The sequence below is a fragment of the Numenius arquata genome, chromosome Z, assembly GCF_964106895.1.
Source record: "Numenius arquata chromosome Z, bNumArq3.hap1.1, whole genome shotgun sequence".
Classification (NCBI taxonomy): Eukaryota; Metazoa; Chordata; class Aves; order Charadriiformes; family Scolopacidae; genus Numenius; species Numenius arquata.
In genome coordinates, this window is record NC_133616.1 from 85,402,815 (window position 1) to 85,425,240 (window position 22,426).

General features: G+C 49.4%; 1 protein-coding gene across 2 annotated transcripts; it reads left to right on the top strand.

Moving 5' to 3' along the window:
- Positions 1–58: 58 nt before the first annotated feature.
- POLR1E (RNA polymerase I subunit E) lies at positions 59–19,900 on the top strand. Of its 2 annotated transcripts, XM_074166178.1 has the most exons (13): positions 214–274; positions 359–462; positions 2,992–3,068; positions 9,387–9,472; positions 9,720–9,722; positions 10,228–10,283; positions 10,680–10,824; positions 12,097–12,204; positions 12,655–12,751; positions 13,516–13,649; positions 14,418–14,499; positions 17,157–17,288; positions 19,267–19,894. In XM_074166178.1, the coding sequence occupies exons 1-13, from the start codon at positions 214–216 to the stop codon at positions 19,424–19,426; spliced, it is 1,245 nt and encodes a 414-aa protein (XP_074022279.1). In that variant the 3' UTR covers positions 19,427–19,894. The 2 variants fall into 2 exon arrangements, with proteins under 2 accessions (XP_074022280.1, XP_074022279.1); XM_074166179.1 differs by lacking the exon at positions 9,720–9,722 and having other exon boundaries at positions 59–274; positions 19,267–19,900.
- The last annotated feature ends 2,526 nt before the right edge of the window (positions 19,901–22,426 follow it).

Here is a 22,426-nt window from a genome sequence, read left to right on the forward strand (position 1 = left end):
GGCGCCCTCCGGAGACTCGGCAATAAGCGCAGTCATGACTGGTCCGATCCGGCCTCACGAGCGCGCGGAGGGGCACGCCTCCGGATGTGGCACAGAGGCTGGAGCGGCGTGGGAGCGGGAGGAGGAGGAGCGGCCCGGCGGCGGCGGCGGCAGCCCGGGCGCTGAGGCCTCGCTTAGGGCCCCTCAGGGAGGCGGGCGGGACCTCCCGCTGCCATGGCCGCCGCCACCTGGCGCTACCGCGGAGACCCCGAGGCGGATCAGCCGGCGGTGCTGGGTGAGGCGCGGGTCGCGGGGAGCGGGGCTGGGGCGCGGGGCAGGGGCCGCCGCTCGATCTGACGGCCTCTCCCCGCCCCCGCAGTGCGGTTCTCCAACGGCAGGCTGCGGCGGCCCGACGCCATGCGGTTCACCGTCTACCGGAATCGGGACACGGCCCATCCCCGCAAGAAGCACCGGCGGATCCTGGTAAGGGCCCGCCCCGCTGCGGCCTGAGCTGACACGGGGACGGCGGGGGGCGGCAGTGTTGTCCGAAAAGTCGGATCCGCTCCCCGGTGAGCGATCGCCGACCTCAGGTGCCAGGATGAGAGGTTGGTTATTTGTTTCAGCGCTGCGCAAGGCTGGGTGCTCGGTGGTTTCCCACACATCACGCAGCGCTCTCGGGACCCTCCACGCGACTTTATGCACGTTTCACAACATCATGATAATATTAGTTCCTCCTGCCTATGTTCGATTGGTTAATGATTCACATAAAACTACACCATCGAGTTATAGCTACCCCACGTGCTCAGGGGAAGGGTCTTCACCTCGGCAAGGGTCTTCCTGACCTATGGGCATGTAATGAAGGACACTAAGAATTTTCAATTTTCTGCCAAGTTGGCTGAACTTCTCAAAACATGTAGATTGGTAAATAATACCTCTACTCTGTGTGTCTGTGGGCACCTGCACACTGGGTAAACAACCCCGCTTTGGGACAACAGTTTCATCTTCAAGGTCCATATGCTTCTGTGTTCCAGGATGTTCCTCAAGAATGATAACGATCCTTGCTTTCCTTGATTAGGAGTTCTTTCATTAACTCATCCTTGCACCCAGGCGATCCCTGCCTCAGCAGGCAGTGACGGGTTTCACCCTTTTTTGCCCTTATGTCTGTGGTCGTGGCAGCTCCTGCAATGAGGAGCTGGAAGCCTTGGACACACAGTCCCCGCGGTCCCGCTGCGGGCAGGCTGCCATTCTGCCCCGCGCTCCTGCCACCCTGCTCCAGCTGTTCTCCGTAGCCCACAGTGGTCAAGGCTGAGGAAATCTGCATGGAGCTTTGCTTTGCAGGAGATTAAAAAAAAATAGTTGGAGTTTAGTCCCAGCCTGTGCAAGAGAGAGAACAGTTTCTCAAAATTCACAAAATCTCTAGGATTTCAGAGGGAGTCCTTATGTGGGCTGATGCCACGATGAAGTGGGCATGATGGGGGTGGCACGTTTAATGTTCAGGGAAGCCCCGGGCAGGGGGAGAGCTGTTCCTGTACACCATAGAGTGCTCGTGCTCCCACCAAGCCCGCATTTCTGCCAAGACCCCCAAGGAGAACCTGTAGTTCCAGCCCTGGGCCCCAGAGAAGTGGGTGTGGGTCCTGCTGCCCCGCCGGATCTTGGGGCACAGTGGTTTCTGTGGAGCCCATCAGGATCAGACCATGCCCTCTTGGGACAGAAAAGAACCTAATAATCCAACGTGGGATGTGCTGATTAATGATACTGAGAGTGATGTGCGAGACCTTTCCATCAGAACTGAGTATGTGCTTACTTGAAAAATTTTGATTGATACATGGTTGTCTATTCTCAGGTAAAGGTTCCTTTACTGAAGTCGTGTGTGTTTGTGATTTATTTTAATAACTTAGAGGGAAATAACAGTTGAAAATTAGAAGCTCTTCCTTAGCAACTAGTTAGGTCCATTTGACCACAAAATCTGTTCTGTTAGGTTTATACAGTGAACACAGTGAATGCTTGACCAAAGAGTTGGGTTTTTTTGTTGTTGTTGTTAAATTAGATTATAAGATTTATTTGTTTCAGTGAAGAGAGAACCAAGCTTAAAGTCAGAAGATGCTTTCTGGTGCTATTGTAAAGTTTTACACCTGCTTACATGCATGATTCACTCAAGGAATAAATGACTTTTCAGCCAAAATCCTTAGGGAAAATATACTACCGTGTAGTAGAGACGCAAACATTTTGAAGTGCATTAAGGTGGTTCAGTTGTTGCTGGTAGTGCTAGCTTTTTTTTTTACTCAGTGAATATCAGGAACTTGGCAGTACTAGGACCTTAAATGGATCATTGAACATTACATTTTAAACCAAATTCACCTTACAGTGGTGGCTCTGCCCAGAGTGTGCCTTTGGCCCAGGCTGAAATCTGTAAGGTTTGTCCTGGCTGGAAGCTTAGAGAAGCTTTGAGCAGCTCTGTTAAGGACTCTAAGCATTGGAAATAGTGTCTTAGATTCTCTGGCGGAGAGGCCTGATCTCTCCTCACTGGTGGCTCTCTGACTTAACCTGGTTTCTTTCACAAACTGTTGCTTCTGGATTAAAGTACAGTTCTTAATACATTTTAACTGCAATGACACGTAAGTTTGCTACACTGGTAAACTCTAAATTTAGAGGTGTCCCTGCCCATGGCAGGGGGGGGTTGGAACTCGATGATCTTTAAGGTCCCTTCCAACTCTAACCATTCTATGATTCTATGATTATTTTTTTGCAATGGTTCCTCGTCTTCTGGCGCAGTGAAAGCTGAGGTAGAATTATATATCATGGGTAGTTTCAACTTCAAGAAATGTTGTCTGTCTCTTAAAGAATTTGACCTGATGGAAAAAGTACCCAAAATGGGCAAAGTGAAGTTTGCCTACGCATGACTAGTGTCCAATGCCTGGGAATGTAGAGCTTTGTGTCACCAGGGAAAATAACACAGATGGACAGAAAGTTATTCACAGCCCTGTACTCAAGTCATTTTCCTTTGTTTTTCAGGTCTCAGAAACTGAAAGGCTTTCCTATGTGGGGAATAACTTTGGCAGCGGGGTTCTGAAATGTAACTCCCTGTGCAGGTATGGGCTATGGGCTGCTGGCAAAGTGGGGGCAGGAGCAAGGAGGTGGAAGCGGAGGAATTGCTCAGACACAAAGTTCCTGGCAGGCTTTCTTAAAGCTGGCTCAGAAGTTCCTGCAGAGGCCGTGATTTGAATCAAGAGAATTCTGACAGGGGACTCCAGCACCTGGCAACTGCATTGGTTTTGCACATTACATTCCCTTGAAGTTGTGGTGTTAGATACAAATAGAATGTATTTGCAAAGGCCTTGTGAGGGAAAGGGTGAGGAGATGATTTGATGTAGCTGAAACCTAGGAATGACAGCTTTGTTATTGAGAAACTAAGAAATTAAGATTAAGAAATTGCAAAGATTATACTCTGCTGCCCAGGAAATCCCTGGGTCATTAATGACCATTTAACTTCAGGGCCACAGCACGATGCTGCTATATAAACTAATAAGCTGTCTGTGCCACACACTGTAAAAGGAAGCGTTGGTGAAATCACCAGCCTTTACATGTCCTGGTTTAAGAATGTGACCTCTGTGGCACTGGGGCAGATCCCCAGTGGCCTCCTAAGAAGTATTCTGTCTGTCAGATCTTTCTTGTTCTCTAATAGGAGAACCACCAAGTCGGTGGGGAGCCAATGTGAAACAGTCTTCCCTTGTTATACCCAGAGGTGTTTCTTTTCTCCTTTGATGCGTGTTGCTGCTCTTACTAGCCTACACAGTGCTGAAATACATGTCATGTGCATGTCAGGCTCCTGGTAGCAAGCGCTGTGCTCTGTAGATCCACCCCAGCTGCCCTGCATGCTTTGCTCACAGAGCTCATCTCTTCTGTAGCTGGTCACTGAATTTCACTGAATTTCACTGAATTTTTTTTAGAGTTGGAAGGGACCGTATAGATCATCTAGTCCAACTCCCCTGCTGAAGCAGGATTGCTTAGAGAATGCTACTCAGGACTGCATCCAGGCGGGTCTTGAAAATCTCCAAAGAAGGGGACTCCACAACCTCCGTGGGCAGCCTGTTCCAGGGCTCTGTCACCCTCACCATGAAGAAATTCTTTCTCATATTCGAGTGGAACCTCTTATGTTCCAACTTGTGCCCATTGCCCCTCGCCCTGTCACTGGGAACCACTGAAAAGAGTCTGGCTCCCTCCTCCTTCAACCCACCCTTGAGATACTTATAGGCATTAATAAGGTCTCCCCTCAGCCTTCTCTTCTCCAGACTAAAGAGTCCCAGCTCTCTTAGCCTTTCTTCATAAGGGAGATGCTCCAATCCCTTAATCATCTTTGTTGCCCTTCGCTGGACTCTTTCCAGTAGTTCCCTATCCCTCTTGAATTGGGGAGCCCAGAACTGGATGCAATACTCCAGTTGTGGCCTCACCAGTGCAGAGTAGAGGGGGAGAATGACTTCCCTCGACCTACTAGCCACACTCTTCCCTATGCAGCCCAGGATTCCGTTGGCCTTCCTGGCCACAAGAGCACATTGCTTGCTCATTGTCATTTTGCTGTCTACCAGGACTCCCAGATCTTTCTCTTCGGAGCTCGGCTCCAGCAGGTCCACGCCTAACCTGTATTGGTGCCTGCCATTCTTCTTGCCCAGGTGTAGCACCTTACACTTTTCCCTGTTGAACCTCATGAGGTTCTTCCTTGCCCAGCTCTCCAGCCTGTCCAGGTCTCTCTGGATGGCAGCACGGCCCTCCGGGGTGTCAGCCACCCCACCCAACTTGGTATCATCAGCAAACTTGCTGAGGATACACTCTGTCCCCTCGTCCAGGTCACTGATGAATATGTTGAACAGGACTGGACCAAGTATTGACCCCTGGGGGACACCACTGGTTACAGGCCTCCAGCTTGAACCTGTTCCATTAACCATTACCCTTTGGGTCCTGTCACATAGCCAGTTCTCAATCCACCTCACTGTCCCCTCATCCAGCCCACACTTCCTTAGTTTTCCAATGAGGATGTTATGGGAGACAGTGTCAAAAGCCTTGCTGAAGTCAAGGTAGATGACATCTGCTGCCCTCCCCTCATCCAGCCAACCACTTATGGCATCATAGAAAGCTATCAGATTGGTCAAGCATGATTTACCCTTGGTAAACCCATGTTGCCCACTTCCAATAACCCCCTGCTCTTCAACTTGTTTGGAGATGACATCTAGAATGAGTCTCTCCATTACCTTCCCAGGGACGGAGGTGAGACTAACTGGTCTGTAGTTCCCAGGGTCCTCCTTCTTGCCCTTTTTGAAGACTGGTGTGATGTTGGCCTTCCTCCAGTCTTCTGGCACCTCTCCTGTTCTCCATGACTTTTCAAATATGATAGAGAGTGGCCCAGCGATAACTTCTGCTAGCTCTCTCAGCACTCACGGGTGTATCCCATCTGGGCCCATGGACTTACGAATGTCCAGTTTGGCCAAGTGGTCCCGAACCTGGTCCTCTTCTACTGAAGAAAAAACTTCCTCTCTCCATACCTTCCCCCTTGCCTCCAAGGCCGGAGGTTCATGAGGGGCAGCCTTAGCAGTGAAGACTGAAGAAAAGAAGGCATTCAGCAACTCTGCCTTCTCCGTGTCTTCCACCACTAGGGTGCCCATCTCATTCCTCAGTGGGCCCACATTATCCCTAATCTTCCTTTTTCTGTTTACATACTGGAAAAAACCCTTTTTGTTGTTCTTAACTGTAGTGGCCAAGATGAGTTCAGCTTGAGCCTTGGCCCTTCTAATTTTCCCCCTGCATATCTTCACTGCTTCCTGGTATTTCTCCTTGCCTACCAGGCCCTTTTTCCAAAGATCATAAACCTTCTTTTTGTTCCTGAGCTCCAGCCAAAGCTCTCTATTTAGCCAGGCTGGTCTTCTTCCCTTCCTGCTTGATTTTTGGGACTTGGGTATGGCTCTTTCCTGCGCTTTTAAGAGTGCCTCCTTGAAGTGCGACCAGCCTTCCTGGGCACCTTTGCCCTTCAGGACTGTCTCCAAGGGACGCTTTCAACCATGCTCCTGAAGAGGCCAAAGTCTGCCCTTCGGAAGTCCAACATGACAGTTTTGCTGGCCCCTTGCCTTGCTTCAGCAAGAATTGAAAATTTTATCATTTCATGATCACTCTGTCCAAGACGACCTCCAACGTTTACATCCCCCACAAGACCTTCTGAATTAACTATCAGCAGGTCCAGTATGGCACTTTCCCTAGTCGGTTCCCTCACCAGCTGTGTTAGGAAGTTGTCTCCATTCCAAGAATCTCCAGGACTGTTGCCTCTCTGCTGTGTTGTATTTCCAGCAGATATCTGGGAAGTTGAAGTCCCCCATGAGTACAAGGGAGAGTGATCGTGAAGTCTCTGCCAGCTGCTTATAGAATATTTCATCAGTCTTTATATCCTGGTTTGGGGGTCTATAAGAAACTCCCACCACAAGGTCTGCCTTATTGGTCTTCCTCTTGATTCTTATCCATAGGTACTCAACACTGTCTTCATGTGTATTGCCAAGTTCTAGGCATACAATACTACTCTTAACATAAAGGGCCACCCCACCACCTCTCTTTCCTTTCCTGTCCCTTCTGAAGAGTTGATAGCCGTCAATCACAGCATTCCAGTTATGCGAGTCCTCCCACCACGTTTCTGTGATGGCAACTAGATCATAGTTTTCTTGCTGTACGATGGCCTCCAGCTCCTCCTGTTTGTTGCCCATGCCCATTCATATAGATGCACTTCAGCTGGGCTAATTGTCCCACTATTTTTCTGGGAGGGCAGGCACTAAGTCCCACCTGTCCATGTGCAGACATTTCTGCAGTTACCATCTTATCACTACTCCTTATGTCTTCACAGCTGCATGTATCTTTCTCTCCCACATTGACTGCTGCAACAGGCTGCAAGGCCATGCTGACACCTTTACCTACTAGCACACTACTCCTGGGCACCACTTTAGTAACCCTGGTTCCAACCCCGTCCCCCTTCAAATCTAGTTTAAAGCTCTATCAATGAGCCCTGCTAATTCTTGTCCCAGTATCCGTTTTCCCCTTTGGGTTAGGCTTCCCCCACCTGCTGCCAGCATGCCTGGTGACCTGTAGATCAGCCCATGATCAAAGAATCCAAAGTTCTGCCGTTTACACCAGTCTTTTAGCCACGAATTGATCTGTTGAATCTTGCTTTTTATCCCTTCATCTATCCCTGTGACTGGTGGGATAGAAGAGAACACCACTTGTGTTCCTGATCCTTTGACCAATCGTCCCAGCGCTCTGTCCTTTTTCATTGCCTTTTGGCTTCTGGTAGCTACCTCATCGTTGCCTACTTGAAATATCAGTAGTGGGTAATAATCTGAGGGCTGAACCAGGGAGTGAATTTTCCTCTGTATATCCTTAATTCTGGCCCCAGGGAGGCAGGTGACAGGTGGTCTGCACTGAGCTGGTCGTGTCTGACTAGTTAAAGTACAGGTGGGATGAGGGAGTGAAGAGCAAACAGCTGTGTAAAAATGCTAGGAAGAGGAGGTGCTTTCAGATGTTAGTGCCCTGGTGGTCCTGTGTTCTGAATAAGACTTGACAAGAGGAAGCATTTCTTTACAAGGAGGCTGGTCAAACGCTGGAACAAGCTTCCTGGAGAGGTGGTCAATGCCCTGAGCCAGTCAGGGTTTAAGAGGCATTAATGCCTTCAATAATTTGCTTTAACTTTTGGTCAGCCCTGAATTGGTCAGGCAGTTGGACCAGGTGATCATTGAAGGTCCTTCCAACTGAAATACTCTGTTCTGTTCTATAATTCTGTAAAAGGAATTTACACCCCTGTTTCACCCACTTTCACCCCTGCAAGTATTCTCTTAAAACATGCTAATACTCATCTTTGTTCTTTCTGAGAAGTGAAACCAGGAGAGCTGGACCTTCAGATGTTACAGTCTTCAGTTTAAGATGCTGTAGCTGAAAAAAAGCACCAAGGGGCTTTTTCTTCTTAAGTTTGGAGAGATAAATTTAGTTTAATGAATATGTATGATACAGGTATCAATGCAGTATTATTTCTAGGCAGATTTAACACTTATCTCTGAACACTTCAGATTGCTAATTAAGATATGGTTTTAGTGGCTTAAATGGTTCTTGGCTGCACCTCTGGAGATCGTGGGCATGGAAACTAACAAGGCAAGCTGACCACTGATACATGTTCAACTTAAGTATTAGCGTTGCATTAGGTGTGTACATGTGTCTGCATCCAGAGTTGCAGGCAAGAATCAATTAAGTAATTGCTTGCTTTTCTTTCCAGTTTTCCCACCCCATTCTTCTGTCCCTTTCCTCCCACATCTGCTTCAGCTGCATGCATGAGGATTTCCTCCAGTGGATCCGTTCCTGTAGCTCTTGGCAGCTGTTGGCCTAAAACTGTGCACTCAGCTGCTAATGTGGGTGTAACAGGGAGCAGAAACCACCTCTGAGCAAACGGCAGTTTCTTCCGAGTGGAAAGGCAGTGAGTCTACCAAACCCCTGGACTTCCTGGGACTGCAGGGACTGCCCAGAGATCCTTTCTGGCTGGTGGGATGCTGTGATTCCCACCGCACTCGGGCAACTCCTCCAAGAGCAGTTGCATAGAGAGTTTTCCTCCCACTGCAACAAAGCAGCCTGCTGTGTGAGCCAGTTTTGTCTTCAGAAAGCATGTCCTGAATTTTAGGAAGACGTGTTATGGAGCAGAGCTAGTTCAGGCACTGGTCAGAAGGGATCACGTGGAATGAACTCTTCTGGCTGGATAAGAAGCTGGCACAGTTGATACCCTGGTCAGCTTCAGCCAAGGGTGACATACAGCCTGTTGCTGGTAGCTTGTGAGACATGGTGAGGAGCGCAAACCATTTGGGCTTTCCGCTCTGAAGTGTGGGATGAAAAGGAATATACCTAAGAGAAATTACTCTGTTTTAGACACAGCAGAGTCACATTTCTGAAAAGCTCTCAGGACTTAAAGCGACTTGTACTAAGCAGAGGGCTGTCCACAGGGAACTCAAGTTTTAAAAACACAGGAAACTGCATAGAAGCACTGAGAAACCAAGGATTGTGGCATGTCAGAAAAGACAAAAGAGAATAGCAGCTAGGACTCTGCCACCTAGACTTTGTCTGTGCATTTCGGAGCTAATTTAATTTTCTTAAGAGTGCCACATTTACTTAGAGCTACAAGTATATGTATGTGTATATATATATGTATGTGTGTATATATATAGTGTATGCCTTGGAGGTAACTTGTTTTATTGTGACATTCTGAATGTGCTTTTAAAACTTGTATTTGCAAGAGAAAAGAATTGGCAGGGGGTAGGCAATACACATGTCTCTGCACCGTGTATTTTAAAACATCACTTCCACTGGACTATGTCTTGCTAATCACTTGCCCCTGTTCTTCCCAGGTATTTTGTTGGTGTGTTGGACAAGGACTCTGGGCAAATGGAAGTCTATAACGCTGAAATATTCAACATGCAGCCCTTGCTCTCAGGTAGGAAGACACTGTTTTTAATGCCAGCACCAGAGTCACGGCGTGCGAGACCTGTGTGCACACTCAGCTATTGACTGCTGACAGCAGTGCTCTCTGCACCTCCCTGGCTGCTCTTTCTTCCTCACTTCTGCCTTATTCCCTCAGCATGGAGGAGGGAGGGTACGTTACATGCGCCTTCTAAGGCACTGCATGATGTGACAAACTGAGAAGAGGAAGCAAGGTGAAATTTTGGGTGGAGTTTAAGCAGAGGGTGTCACCATGGGAAGGGTGCAAATCCTGGATTCACTAACAAAGTTGTCACTGTTCGGAATAAGTGCAGCCTTGTCTAGGTCTGCTCTGCTGAGGGAAGCCTGGAAATTGTCAGGTCAGGGGACCAGATTACTAAAAAGCAAAAGAGCTTTTCTTCAGAATAACTGCTTTTTGTTACTGAACCCAGGAGGATAACCCAAAGAATACAGTCTTTTGGGAGCTTTTGGTTTTTGCCCTGTGCAGCAGGAGCTGGGTATTGCTGCAGTCCATGCTTTATGCTCATAGGCTTTATAGCAAAAATTGGCCTGTTTTTCCTTTTTTCTGTTCTGGGTACATACTCATATATTCAATGTGTTCTTTAATTGACAAAGTCCTATCTTTAAGGAGGAGATCTTTTAAGTGTTGTGCCAAGTTTTTCAGTAATGGATTAGAGCTAAAGGGATACCGAATACGCGTGCTGTCTTAGCTGCTGCAAGCCAAGCATACTAACTTTTGTTCTGTTGTAGATAACTTAATACCTGATGACACAAAGGAGTATCAGAATAAATCATACAGGGAGAAGGTAAAGTTAAAACCCTATATCGTGTTGTACTGTGATTCTCCAGCTAACAGCAGCAGATGACACTTGTCTGAGGCTGTGATGTTTGTTTTACTGCAGTGTAAGCCTGCGCATACTCAGCACTGTCTCTGTGCCTTGGAAGTCTATGACGCACTACATTATTAGTGCTTAACTTGGAAGTATTTTCATAATTATTTCAGACTTGAATACAGTCCCAGTTACTCCCTGCCCCTTTGCAGATCAGTGCTTGTTGTATGGTTGGGTTGTGCCCAGTGAAATGTTTGATGTTTTCTTAGAGAATGTGAATATGGAACAAGTGGTGGTCAGCTGAGCTTTCCTCTTCAATGCAAAGTGTCTTCAGTTCAGCTGTGTGACTTAATTTGCTTCTCTCTTGCACAGATGGATTTGTGCATTGAGGCCTTTGGTACCAGCAAACAGAAGCGGGCTCTGAACTCTCGGCGAATGAATGCAGTTGGCAATGATATTCTGAATACTGCTGTGACAAAAGCAGCAGCAAACATCATAGATGCAAAGGGAGTATCAGGTAAGAATATTGCCTCAGGGTCACAGTCCCATCAAGTGCCATCCCCCATGCTGTTGTGAGTCAGGCTGATGAACTTTGGCTTCTGCTGTGGAGGAACCTGCAGCAGAGAGGAGTCCGTCGTGGGCTTAGGTATTGTCACTGCTGCAGGGAAAGTTTGTTCTCCAAAGCATCACACTGAGGTGATGATTCAAGGAGAACTCGGTGCTGATGAAGCTGCATCTGTATTATGTTGTCCAGCCCACACCACCCCCCTGCACCCTTGCCCTGATCAAGAAGGAGGTGGAAAAATGGCCGAGGAGGCAATGCAGGGCAACAATATGGGCAGGGGCCTGCAGCACACAACTGTCAAGGAGAGGCTGAGGGGACTGGGCTTGGCCAGTCTGGCAAAGAGGAGACACAGCTACCTGAAGGGCAGTAAGAGCCAAACACTTCTCAGCAGAGTCAACAAGGCTCAACGGCCCAAGTTGCAGTGATCCCTGGACTGTGGGAGGTCCATGGAGGAGACTGGGGGAACCTTCTTGCCTTGGAGGGTGGTGCAGACCTGAGACAGGTCACAAAGTGGTGTGGAGTCACCATCCTTGGGGGTTTCCAAGCTTTGGCAGGACAAAGCCAGAACTGCCCTGATCTAGTGCTGTAGATAGTCCTACTCCAAGCAGGAGGTTGGACAGGAGACCTCCAGAGCTCTTTTCCACCAGCGCTTCTGGGATTCTGAGTTTCATTGGCTATGAACGGGAGAGATGTCTGTTTACTGTGGAACCCGTCAGCTCTCATCCCATGTGTTCCAGGTTGAGTATTAACAGTGCTCTAAGAGCTGCTTTATGCCATATGGATGTCCCATGGAACCCAAAGTGCCAAAACCATATTCTGCCCACTAGCAGGCAAGAGGTGCAGCAGCAGCAACCAGTTTGTCATGGTGCACTTCTCTCCTAGATTTTTCTCTAGTCTGGAGTCGCTTTTATAAAATTTTGAGGAGCAGAAAATTCTTGGTAGAAGTGATGACACCAGTCTAAAATGCAGCCTACGGAAAACTTTCTGTACAGTCAGCACATACATGTGGCAGTAATGACACAAAATAGGGAAGAGCTGTAGCCTTTTCCTTACTACTGTCCCAAAGGAAATAAAAGTGAAAACTCCAGCTGTGACTAAACTGGTGTTGACCCAAGAACCACCATTGAGTAGACTTGTTTTTAAGAAAGGATTTGGGCTGTGGTCATGTTCTTTTAGGTTTTGTTCGCATGGTCCAAATACTTTTCTTTTTGCTTCCCTCCAAAGCTTTGATCCAGGATGTGGCCCAAGATGACGTACAGAACATCTCCGTCTTCCTCCCACCTTGTAATGAAGATGCTGACAAACCAGAAAATGTTTACAAGTTTGAGGACAGTATCTTTTTCTGTGACAGAGTGGTTTCCGACACCTGTAAGCCTCAGTGTCAGTGGTCTGGCATGTGTGAATGAGTTGAGCCTTCTCCCCTCACAAGCCAAAAGCTGAGAGCAGGGACATGCTGTGAGGTTGTTTTGGGCCTGCAAGTCTCATATCCTGCCTCTTTCCTGCAGAGAGCTGTGCCCAAGATGCTGTGCCTCCCTGTTGGCAGCAGTTCGACTGGGAGTGGTAACGAGATCAGCCATGCAGGAGAGGTGGCTTCTGGTTGACCCACAGTCCTTTGGAGACCTTTGTTACTGGCCAGCTTCCTAATCTTGTTGTTATGTCTTGGCTATTTATAATTTCCTACCCTGCCCCACACCTCCTAAACAGACGTTATCCCACTGTGGGCTGCTCAGACCAGAAGAGAGAGCAAAGGCACACTTGTTATTTTCTTTAAAATCCTTCCAGTTCTGTCCCCAGCAGAGTATGAAGCATTGCGGGTTCCAGCAGCAGCCTTTGTTAACATCACTCCAGAAGAAATCACCAAGAAGACAGAAGATAAAAGGTAATGCTGGTGCCAACAGCCTTGTAGTAGTGGAGGTGGGTCCTGCAATGCTGTGGTTTTCCTGTGGGGCAGGATGGCTGCTGCTGCCAGCTCTGCAGTTCCCAGGCTGATCTTTCCAGTGCAGAGGGACCACATTTGATCCAAGCAGCACCTGCCTTGGGGAATGCAGGGTATGGTTTTACAGGTGAGGAAGTTGTGTGCACAGCAGCACGGCTGCCCCTTGGGGAGCCGATTGCAGAGGAAGAGAGAGGGGAAACCCAAAGTGGGGTGTGAAGGCAGGTGCCGAGAAGGGCAGCCACGGAGCTGTGCTGGGCACAGTGTGCCCGTGGCTGGGCACTGTCGCAGCTGAGTACCAGCTTGCTGTGGGAGTTGCTGTGGCTTGGCAAGCTGGCATGGACGGACGCTGAGAGCTGTTGAGTCCTTGTGCTGAGGGGCAGAAGTGAGCAGGAGAAGCACAAACTGCACCTTGCTCCCTGTGCCTCCTGTCTGCCTGTGCTGGAGTAGAAACGTGATTGTGTGCCCTGTTGAGAGCCTGCAGCTTCTGCAGTGCAGGGACCTTCTTGTTAGCTGCACCAGGGAGCTGGAGGAATGTGGCAGGCATTGACAGGAAAGTGTGCTCACAGAGCAGCCTCCTGGGCTGTCCTTTGTAGGTTTCCAGGGAACTCTTCTCAGAAAGCTGAGCATTGAAATTTCAGGTGTGTCCTGTCCTCCTGAGGATATAAACTGGTTCTCTGAGCTTCATCTTCCTTCTCTTTCTCCCTCAGCCATTGCTCCTTTGTTTTAGAGGAGCTGAAGTTCTTGCCTGATGATGAGAAGAGAAGAGATCACAAAGCCCGATGCCTCTGGTTCCTGGACACCCTCATTAAGTTCAGCTGCCTGAAAGTGATCAAGAAGAAGCGTAAGAGAGTTTTCAGCTCCTCCATATTTAAGCTCCCTGCTGAGACCTGGTTTGTAATTACTGCAGTAGAGAACAGTAAAGCTGCCCAGAACAAGCTGTGATAAAACAGCTGGCTGCAGCAGCTGCTTCCAGTCTTTTCCATGATGAGGTTGAGGATCTCTGTGTTGCGTTGTTGAGGGTTGTTAGATCTGCACCTGCCAGGAGATGTATGTCTAATCCTTTCCAGTCTTTTAGTAACTGCTGTGCATCAGGATGCCACCATGAGATCCTCTTGGTAGGCAACAGGGTAGCTTAGATTGGAAATTTTAAGATTCTTTCTAGTTTATTGATAATTCTATACTTATAGATGTGGTTTATATTTTCACACTTTAGTCCTCACCCAAGGGAGACACAGGAGTCACCCTGTAAAACTTAGTCAAGGAGAATGTGGAAATGACTAGTCTTGGTGCTAATAGGAATTTGTTAGTGTGGTTTCATTTTTAATAATGTTTTGTGTCAGGGCCATCTATTAAAAGGCAGGAATCTATTAAACGCATGTGTAGGCACACATGCATGCCTTTTAGATTGTATAGTACTGAAGTGGGTCTCTGGCCTGAAAAACGATGAGACCTAGAAATCAAGTGCCCAGGTTCCTTTTAGGTTCTCTGTGTTCCTGGGAAGAGGGGATAAATGTCGTGGTAATAGATGTGTTATTATGGTAGCAGGAGACAGGCAGTACAAGAAAGAGTATGTGTTTCTCGTTCCCTGCAAACCCCCTTTCTATTCTAGATCCAATGGGTCCCGAATGCCCACACATTATTAGCAGGAAACTCATGAAGAATTTCACTTCACTGACCTACAACGATGGCAGGTAAGGAGCTATGTTTGCTTTGCTGCTCTTGAGGCAGAGATAGGGCAGAGTTCAGCTTGAAGGGCCATGGACACATTATCAGGAAACCTCCTACCAAAATGGGAGGTGGCAGTAGCTTCTCTTGCTTCACACCCCGAGCCCTGCAGAACATTGGGCCGGGGCTAATGGTAGCCCATTTTAGAAAGAGCAGGTCTAAAATGTGACTGGAGAAGGCAGGTCATGTGTGCAAAAGCAAGTGTCCACCTCTGGATTTAGCTACCGTGACAAAGTGGGTTGCCCAGCAGTCAGCACGGCTGTTTCTGGATGCAGGATGGGAGAGCAGGTGCTGGTCTGCAGCTGACCCTCGCCTGGGCAGTTAAACAGGCAGATTTCCGCACACACAGTTTCACTGAACCAAGGCAGCTGACGGGTGGATGCGTCAGCTCTTCCACCATCCCAGAGTGGGTCAGGGCAGAGGTACTGCCATGGCTAAATAATGGTGCTTTTTTTACACTCACATAGTTTAATTGGCATAGCAGGGACACTTTTGCATGAACCCGGACCTGGTGACTTGTTGGATTCTCCACTGAAACCTACACAGACAGAACCACGTAAAGATTTGTACTGTTTAACTGGCACTGGGCTGACACCTGTACCATATGGGTACAGGCCAGAGAGTTCTGCCTCAGCTTTGCCCAGGTGTTGCCCTGCCAGCAATGACAAAGTTTGGTATGGTAAGGTAGGGTCTGGTCCTGCTGTGAAGGTCAGCCAGGAGAAGCCACCAGCCGCCAACTGGAGCAGAGGCTGGGAAGGTCCTGTAAGGTCCTTTCCAGCTGTGTCAGAGCGATTTGCGTAGTGCTGAGTGCTGTCTCACTGCAGGGAGCTGCTGGAGGCTGCCTTTGACCAGCTGGCCCTTGGCTGCAGCCTTAAGAAGGCTGGGCCTTCAACCTGGAGAAGTGAAGGCTCCGGGGAGACCTTGGAGCGTCTTCGAGTCCCTCAAGGGGCTCCGGGAAAGCTGGGAGGGACTCTTGATCAGGGAGGGGAGTCATAGGACGAGGGGGAAGGGTTTGACACTGAAAGAGGGGAGATTGAGATGAGATCTGGGGAAGAACTTCTTTGCTGTGAGGGTGGTGAGAGCCTGGCCCAGGTTGCCCAGAGAAGCTGTGGCTGCCCCATCCCTGGACGGGGTCAAGGCCAGGTTGGAGGGGGCTTGGAGCAACCTGGTCTGGTGGGAGGTGTCCCTGCCTAGGGCAGGGGGCTGGGACTGGATGATCTTTGAGGTCCCTTCCAACCTGAACCATGCTGTAATTTTATGCCACTTAGGACTAAGTAGTTATAAATTTGGATAAATGTTTTCAGCAATCCTGTTGAGTGGAAGCACCAAAATGCAGGCAAGAGTGAACAGTATCCTCGCTCTTGCCATGGTGCCTTCCCCACACTTGGGGTGCCAAGAGCCTCTGCCCACGCTCAGCTACCAGACAGCTGCGCTGTCCTGAGCAGGGAGTTGGAGTCCAAATGGGGCGGTTCCTGTCTGAAGGCTCAGATTGGTGACGAGCAGTCAAACGCTCCCAGAGGATGGTCAGACAGGGATCTGCCTCGTGTGGATTGTGTGTTTGAAGTGCTGTTAGTAGTTACATGGAACGCTCTCAGAAGAGCTTCCTTTTGCTTTCTTCTTGCAAGGGACCAGCCTCCTGAAGAGGCCGAATTGCCTGTAGTTGGTGATTTTTCAAGGCTGTGTAGCGATAAACACCTACAGGGGCCCGCACTTCAGCGGGAACAGGCACGTGAGGAGGACAAAGAAGCCTGTTAGGCCCCTGCGATCAGAGATCTCTGTGCTTTGAGCTCTTTTTTGGTGTCTAGGAAAAGTTAATCATAGAATCATAGAATTGTCTAGGTAGGAAGGAAGGTAAGATCATCTAGTCCAACCATCAACCTAACTCTGATAAAAAAAACAAAAGAAAACCATACAAATAAAACGCCTCACATTACTAAACTATGTCTCTAAGCACTATGTCAACTCATCTTTTGAAAACCTCCAGGGATGGGCAGCCCATTCCAATGCTTAATAACCCTTTCCATATCTGGAAATATCCAGTATCCAATCTGAACCTCCCCTGGTGCAACTTGAGGCCATTTCCTCTTGTCCTATCGCCCGTGACTTGGAAGAAGAGATCAATCCCCACTTCTCTACACCCTCCTTTCAGGGAGTTGTAGAGAGCGAGAAGGTCTCCCCTCAGCCTCCTTTTCTCCAGGCTGAGCACCCCCAGCTCCCTCAGCCTCTCCTCATAAGACTTATTCTCCAGACCCCTCACCAGCTCCGTTGCCCTTCTCTGGACCTGCTCCAGCCCCTCAATGTCTTTTTTGTAGTGAGGGGCCCAAAACTGGACACAGCCCTCGAGGTGGGGCCTCACCAGTGCCCAGTACAGGGGGACAATCACCTCCCGAGTCCTACTCACCACGCTGTTCCTGACACAGGCCAAGATGCTGTTGGCCTTCTTGGCCACCTGGGCACACTGCTGGCTCATGTTCAGCCCACAGTCGACCAACACCCCCAGGTCCTTTTCTTCCAGACAGCTTTCCAGCCACTAACTGGGGCTCCAGTTGTGTCTGCACCTCGTGGGGGTTGTGTTTTGGGTTCACTGACACTCCACATGTCACATGTTCTTCTTGCCATGCAGTGTCCAGAATTTAGTGTCAGCATCAATGAAGGCTAAAATCACAGCATACGTCATTGCATTGGCTCTGCACATTAACAACTTCCAAACAGACCTCACCATCCTGCAGAATGACATGAAGCTCCAAGAAAGCAGGTGAGTTGTTGCATTTGTTCATAGGAGCTGAGATACACCGTGATCCTCCTACAGAGAGCTCTGGAGCCTCTCTAGCACCTTGGTCGTACTGTGACACCCGCTGGTGAGTCCCTTTTGTAGTTGGATTCTGTCTTACATGACTGTGTTGAAGCTTTGTTTTGAAGCCCTGATGCTCATGAAGGAGGGTGGTTATATGTCTCAAACTTTGAAACTCGGACTTTGAGCTTGTCGGAAAGAGGTCCTCGGTGCATCGAGAGGCTCTTCAGCTGTTCTTCAGGGACAGAAACAGAGGCAGGCAGCACCAAAGTGGGCAGATTTCAGAGCAAGACCTATCTGCTGCCATCCAGCCCTGTTTCTTGCCTGGCAAATCACATCACCCTTCACCTTCCTGTCTTCCGTGCCCCTTCTTCCTGCCAGGCTCCAGTTGGGTGGGGGTCAGGTACCACTCTGGGTGGAAGTGCAGGTTTGCAGCTGACTGCAACAGGAAACAGGGATTTTTTTTTTTCCCTGTAATTGCACTGTGAGCATGTAGTTGGTGTTTACATGGAGGAATCCTAGGCCCCTGAAATTTACCCACTTTGGTTTTGTTTCTGAAATACTGATCGACTTAGGGACTTTTCAGCAAAGCATCATGGAGACAGGTTGTGGGAAGAACTGCTGGCCGTAGTATTTCACATGAGGATTTGCCAAATCTGGGTTAGTGAAGGTGAATGGTTAGAAGCTTACAGAATAAGCTTCAGGGCAAACACCCCTTTCTGCATTAGCTTTTGGGGGCAGTTGTCTAGACTTTAATTTTCCGTGGAAGAATACCCGTGTTGTGTGCCTCCTGTTCGATGCAAGGCCTGCTTTTCCCAGCAGGTGTCAGTGGAGCCCGCGCCATCTCCTCACCTCTGGGCGCTGCTGCTGGCTCTGGCCCCTGCAGAATAAATCAGGAATTGAGCGGTTCCTGTCGGCCAGTCCGCAGGCGTCAGCTCAGCAGCAGCTTGTTAGCGCCAGCTGGAAGGGGTCAAGTGGCCTCAACAGCAGTGTTTGCTGTTGGTTTCCATCCAGTCTTTTCCTTCTTTTCCTTTTCAGAACTAGGCTTTTTAAGGAATCTGCATCAGTTTTCCCAGTTGACACCCAGGTTTTGTTCTTAGCTGCTGTACTGGAGCTGGGAACACGGGGCATAGGATGCTGTTGAGAAAAGGGTGGGTGAGGCTGGGACCTCATCCACCATGGATGGGTGAAACCTGGGATGGGACCTGGAAAAATTGAAGAGAGACACAAGCCCTGAGCTACCTGATGGGATGGTCCTTTCCTGGAGTGGGAGGTTTGACTGAAGAACCCTTTGCAACTGAATCTGTTCGTATTTCAAATACAGTAAAGTCAGCTGGGAGGATTCTGGGACCTGTGTGTTCTCAGGACCCCATCTGAGGCCGGGACACCTATTTCCCTGCTGACTCCCCTTTGGATGCACTTTGTTCTCTCTAACAAGTCTCCAGGTGTGTTCTGGCTTGCACCTTCTTGCTCAGGCTCTTCACAACGCACATCTCAGCCGAGCCGCTCTTCTTACAGCCAAGGATGCTGAATCTTAGTGGCGGAGATGTTCTTGCTGTTGTGTTCATTGTACTGCACACAGGAGATGAGTGCACTGGGAAGCAACCATGGGCTGGCAGCAGCTGAACACAAATAATGCCTCTCTTCTTCTTCGTAGGGAAGTGGAAAGCAGTGTTATTTTTTCCAAAGTCAGCTGACAATTGAGTAAGGCAATGTGGGTTTGTAATGCTCTCCAAGGTGGTGGTGCCCTCCCCAGGGAGGCTCTACCTTGTAGTCTTTGAACTTCTGTCTCCATGGTGTCCTTAAGATGCAGAGAAGGCATCCTGCTCGCTGGTGCCTCCTGGCTTCTCCCCCGAGGCAAAAGGCTGTTGATCTTTGGTGCAGTGTCATGGTACAGAAAACTTGTGTGCCCCACTGACAGTGTGTCTCTGATGTTTTCCAGGATGATGGACATCGCAAAGGCCATGCGGTTGAAGGTCTCCAAGGCAAAGGGGCTGCCGGGACTTGAGAATGATCAGAACCACAAGCTGGGCACTCTCTCTCTCCCCTTGCCTGTGCAGAAGGCATCAGGGAAACAACAGAAGCGCAGGAAAATGAATTAAAATGGCTGGGAAGTCTCAGCAAAGGCAAACCAGTTCATTCCTCAGCTGCCGTTCTGCGCACAGTCATGGGGATGCTTTTGTCTGTTGGATTTGGCTGTTCGGCACCAGCTCCTGACCCTACTGAAACCCTGTCTTGAGGCTGGGCTGGAACAGATGATCACCTCATCAAGCTGCTTCTTTTTTTCTATTTGTGTAGAAGAAAGCTAAAATAAAACCTTTGTATTTTTTCCTGCCTATATGAGAGGAGAAAGATGTGCCAGAGCAAGAGAACACTGAAACCATAGGTCTTCCACTGTCTACTGTCTGGTTCTGTTGGCTCGTGGCCCATTTTATGTAGAAACCATAGAAAGAGAGAGAATAAGCAAAGTGTTACTTATGACTTTTTGGATCTGTATGTGTTTGTTTCTCTAGAGTTTCAGTTTAGTTCTGTGTTCAAAATGTGTAAAGGTGCAACATGAACAGAATATTTCTGCCACTTTTCCTATCCTGGATTCTTGCCTGGAGGAGGGAGAATTCTGCTGAATTCTCAGAGCTGGTGTCATCTTCAGAAGGGGTGATTAGTTTGAATTCACAGCTGTGGATTCCAGTCCTTGGGAGAGGGAATTCTGGGTTAGTTTCTCTGCATTCTTGGTCTAGTCCTGGGCTACAAGCCTCGCTGCAGGTGTGTGCTAAGCAAGGCTGTAGGAATCTCGTGAAAAGCTGAGGATCGCCTCCAAGAGAAAAAGCTTACGTGAAACAGGAGCATGGGATGTCAAGACCAGTCTTCTCTTTGCTTCAGATACTAATTTGGGTTTAGTACATCATTTTGGGATTTAAGGGTTAACTCCTTGCACATGTTAGTGACCCACTATTCATAGCTCATTAGAAGTAACACAAACAGCCAGTTTTCTGAGTAGAGGATAATTAATGCCATGGGAATTGCAGGCTGCAGATAATCAATAGGAATGTTTTTATCAGACTGGTTGAGGCTGGAAGGGACCGCTGGAGGTCACCTTGTCCATCCCCCCTCCTTGGGCAGGGCCACCCAGAGCCAGGGGCCCAGGACTGTCCAGATGAGTTCTGAGTATCTTCAGTGATGGAAACCACAACCCCCGTGGGCAACCTGTGCCAGTGCTTGGTCACCCTCACAGCAGAAAAGTGTTTCCTGATGTTCAGAGGAAGCCTCCTGTGGCTCAGTGTGCGCCCATGGCCTCTGGTCCTGGCCATGGGCACCACTGGGAAGAGCATGGCTCTGTCCTCTTGGCTCGTTCCCTTCAGGTGCTTGTAGACATGGATAAGGTCTCTGCTCCAGGCTGAGCAGTCCCGGGTCTCTCAGCCTTTCCTCACAGGAGTGATGCTTCAGTCCCTTCAGCATCTTGGTCGCCCTTCCCTGGACTCTCTCCAGTGTGTCCATGTCTCCTGTACTGGGGAGCCCAGAACAGGACGCAGCCCTCCAGGTGTGGCCTCACCAGTGCTGAGCAGAGGGGAAGGAGCACCTCCCTCCACCTGCTGGAGATGGTCCCCTAGTGCCACCAGGACACTCTTGGCCACTGCTGCAAGGGCATTTTTCTGGCTCATGTTCAACTTGGTGTCCACCAGGTCCCTTTCTGCCAAGCTGGTTTTGGACAGCGTGTCCCGGTCTGTGGGATTGCTCCTCCCCAGCTGCAGGACCCTGAACTTTGGAAGGTTCTGAAGATTGCCCAGGCCTTGTTCTCAAGGCTTCAGCAGAGTGAACTTGCTCAGGGAGCTGGTCTGGCGGAGTGCTTCTTGCAGTTTTTATAATTTTCATTAGGATCTGGTCTCCTGCGTATTGGAGACAGCAGCTCTGACTTCAACTGGTAGGAAGCGCTGTGCTGAGATACATGATTAGTTTCTCCTCTTGATCTAATTCCAGTTCATTGCTGCTGTGTTTCAGACGGTTGATTCAGGGCATGAGGAGGGGAGCAGACATGGATCACCCTGACAATGTTGTGGGTTTTTGGATGAAAAATTCACTGCTGTTCAAAGCTGCTCCTGCATGCTGAGGCAAGCAGAGGAGTAGAAGGCAGAGGTGGTTGCCCGACCAACTGAGGAAGATGCGATGCTCTTTTCTGTGATTTGGAGCCACTTGCAGCAGAGATGAGGATGCTAATTGCCTCTCTTGACATCACCGCTGGATGCAGCAGAGCCTGTTCTGACCGCATCTGAGCACAGCATCCCTGATTCGGGGAAAATGAGTGCTAATTTAGGCCAAATGGCAGAATGACTCATCTGCAATGCATCTCACTATTAGCATTGCACTTCGGAAAGCAGCTGGTCACCTTCCTGGTAAGACAGCAGTTCTTCACTGTAGGGAAAGGAGCACCAAGGCAGGGATGTGGCCGTGGGGCAAGGGGACCAGAGCTTGAGATGGTCCCAGGGCTGGGCAGCTCCCACTGGAGCAGTCGGGACAGGGCTGCCAGCGGGTCCCATGGAGGGGGCTTTGGCCAGGCATGAACCATAGATGTGGGTGGCCTGGACTTGGAGCCCCCAGTCACATATCATCTGTGTAACAGAGAGGGGAGCATGAGTAGATGGGCTGGTTCTTGGGAGACCACAGGAAAGGTGGAAAGGAGAAATCCAGTAGCGATGGGGAAGGACGCTTTGCTGGAAATATTTTAGTGCTCTACTCAACTTTCTGAGGTCACCTTACTGGAGAGCACCTCCTGGACACAGTGCAGGAGAGGCTGGCAGAGGCTGTGCCCTGTGTGCAGGTTGCTCTGTGGGAGGCTGAGGGGCCCGGCAGCTGCAGGTCAGAGATGGCTAATGCTCTCCAGAGCTCATGCCACCCAGGCAGCCGCCCGGCAGCAGGATGGCCATGGCTGTGGATTTCCTTGGAGAGCGGCCGCAGAGCTCTGAGCCTGCACTGTGGACACCACCCTGCCCAGCAGGCAGCATGGGCACAGCTGAGCCAGTAAGGGAGCAGATGAGGCAGGAGACACAAGTGGGCACATCCTCCTCCTTGCCTGAGTGGGAGCCTGTTCCCAAGGGAGCAGCGTCGCT

Excerpts from the sequence above, each read along its gene's own strand:
- POLR1E (XM_074166178.1), top strand. The coding sequence starts at position 214 with ATGGCCGCCGCCACCTGGCGCTACCGCGGAGACCCCGAGGCGGATCAG. Across the intron at positions 3,069-9,386 it reads AAATGTAACTCCCTGTGCAG|GTATTTTGTTGGTGTGTTGG; the intron begins GTATGGGCTATG and ends TGTTCTTCCCAG. Across the intron at positions 10,825-12,096 it reads AGATGCAAAGGGAGTATCAG|CTTTGATCCAGGATGTGGCC; the intron begins GTAAGAATATTG and ends TTCCCTCCAAAG.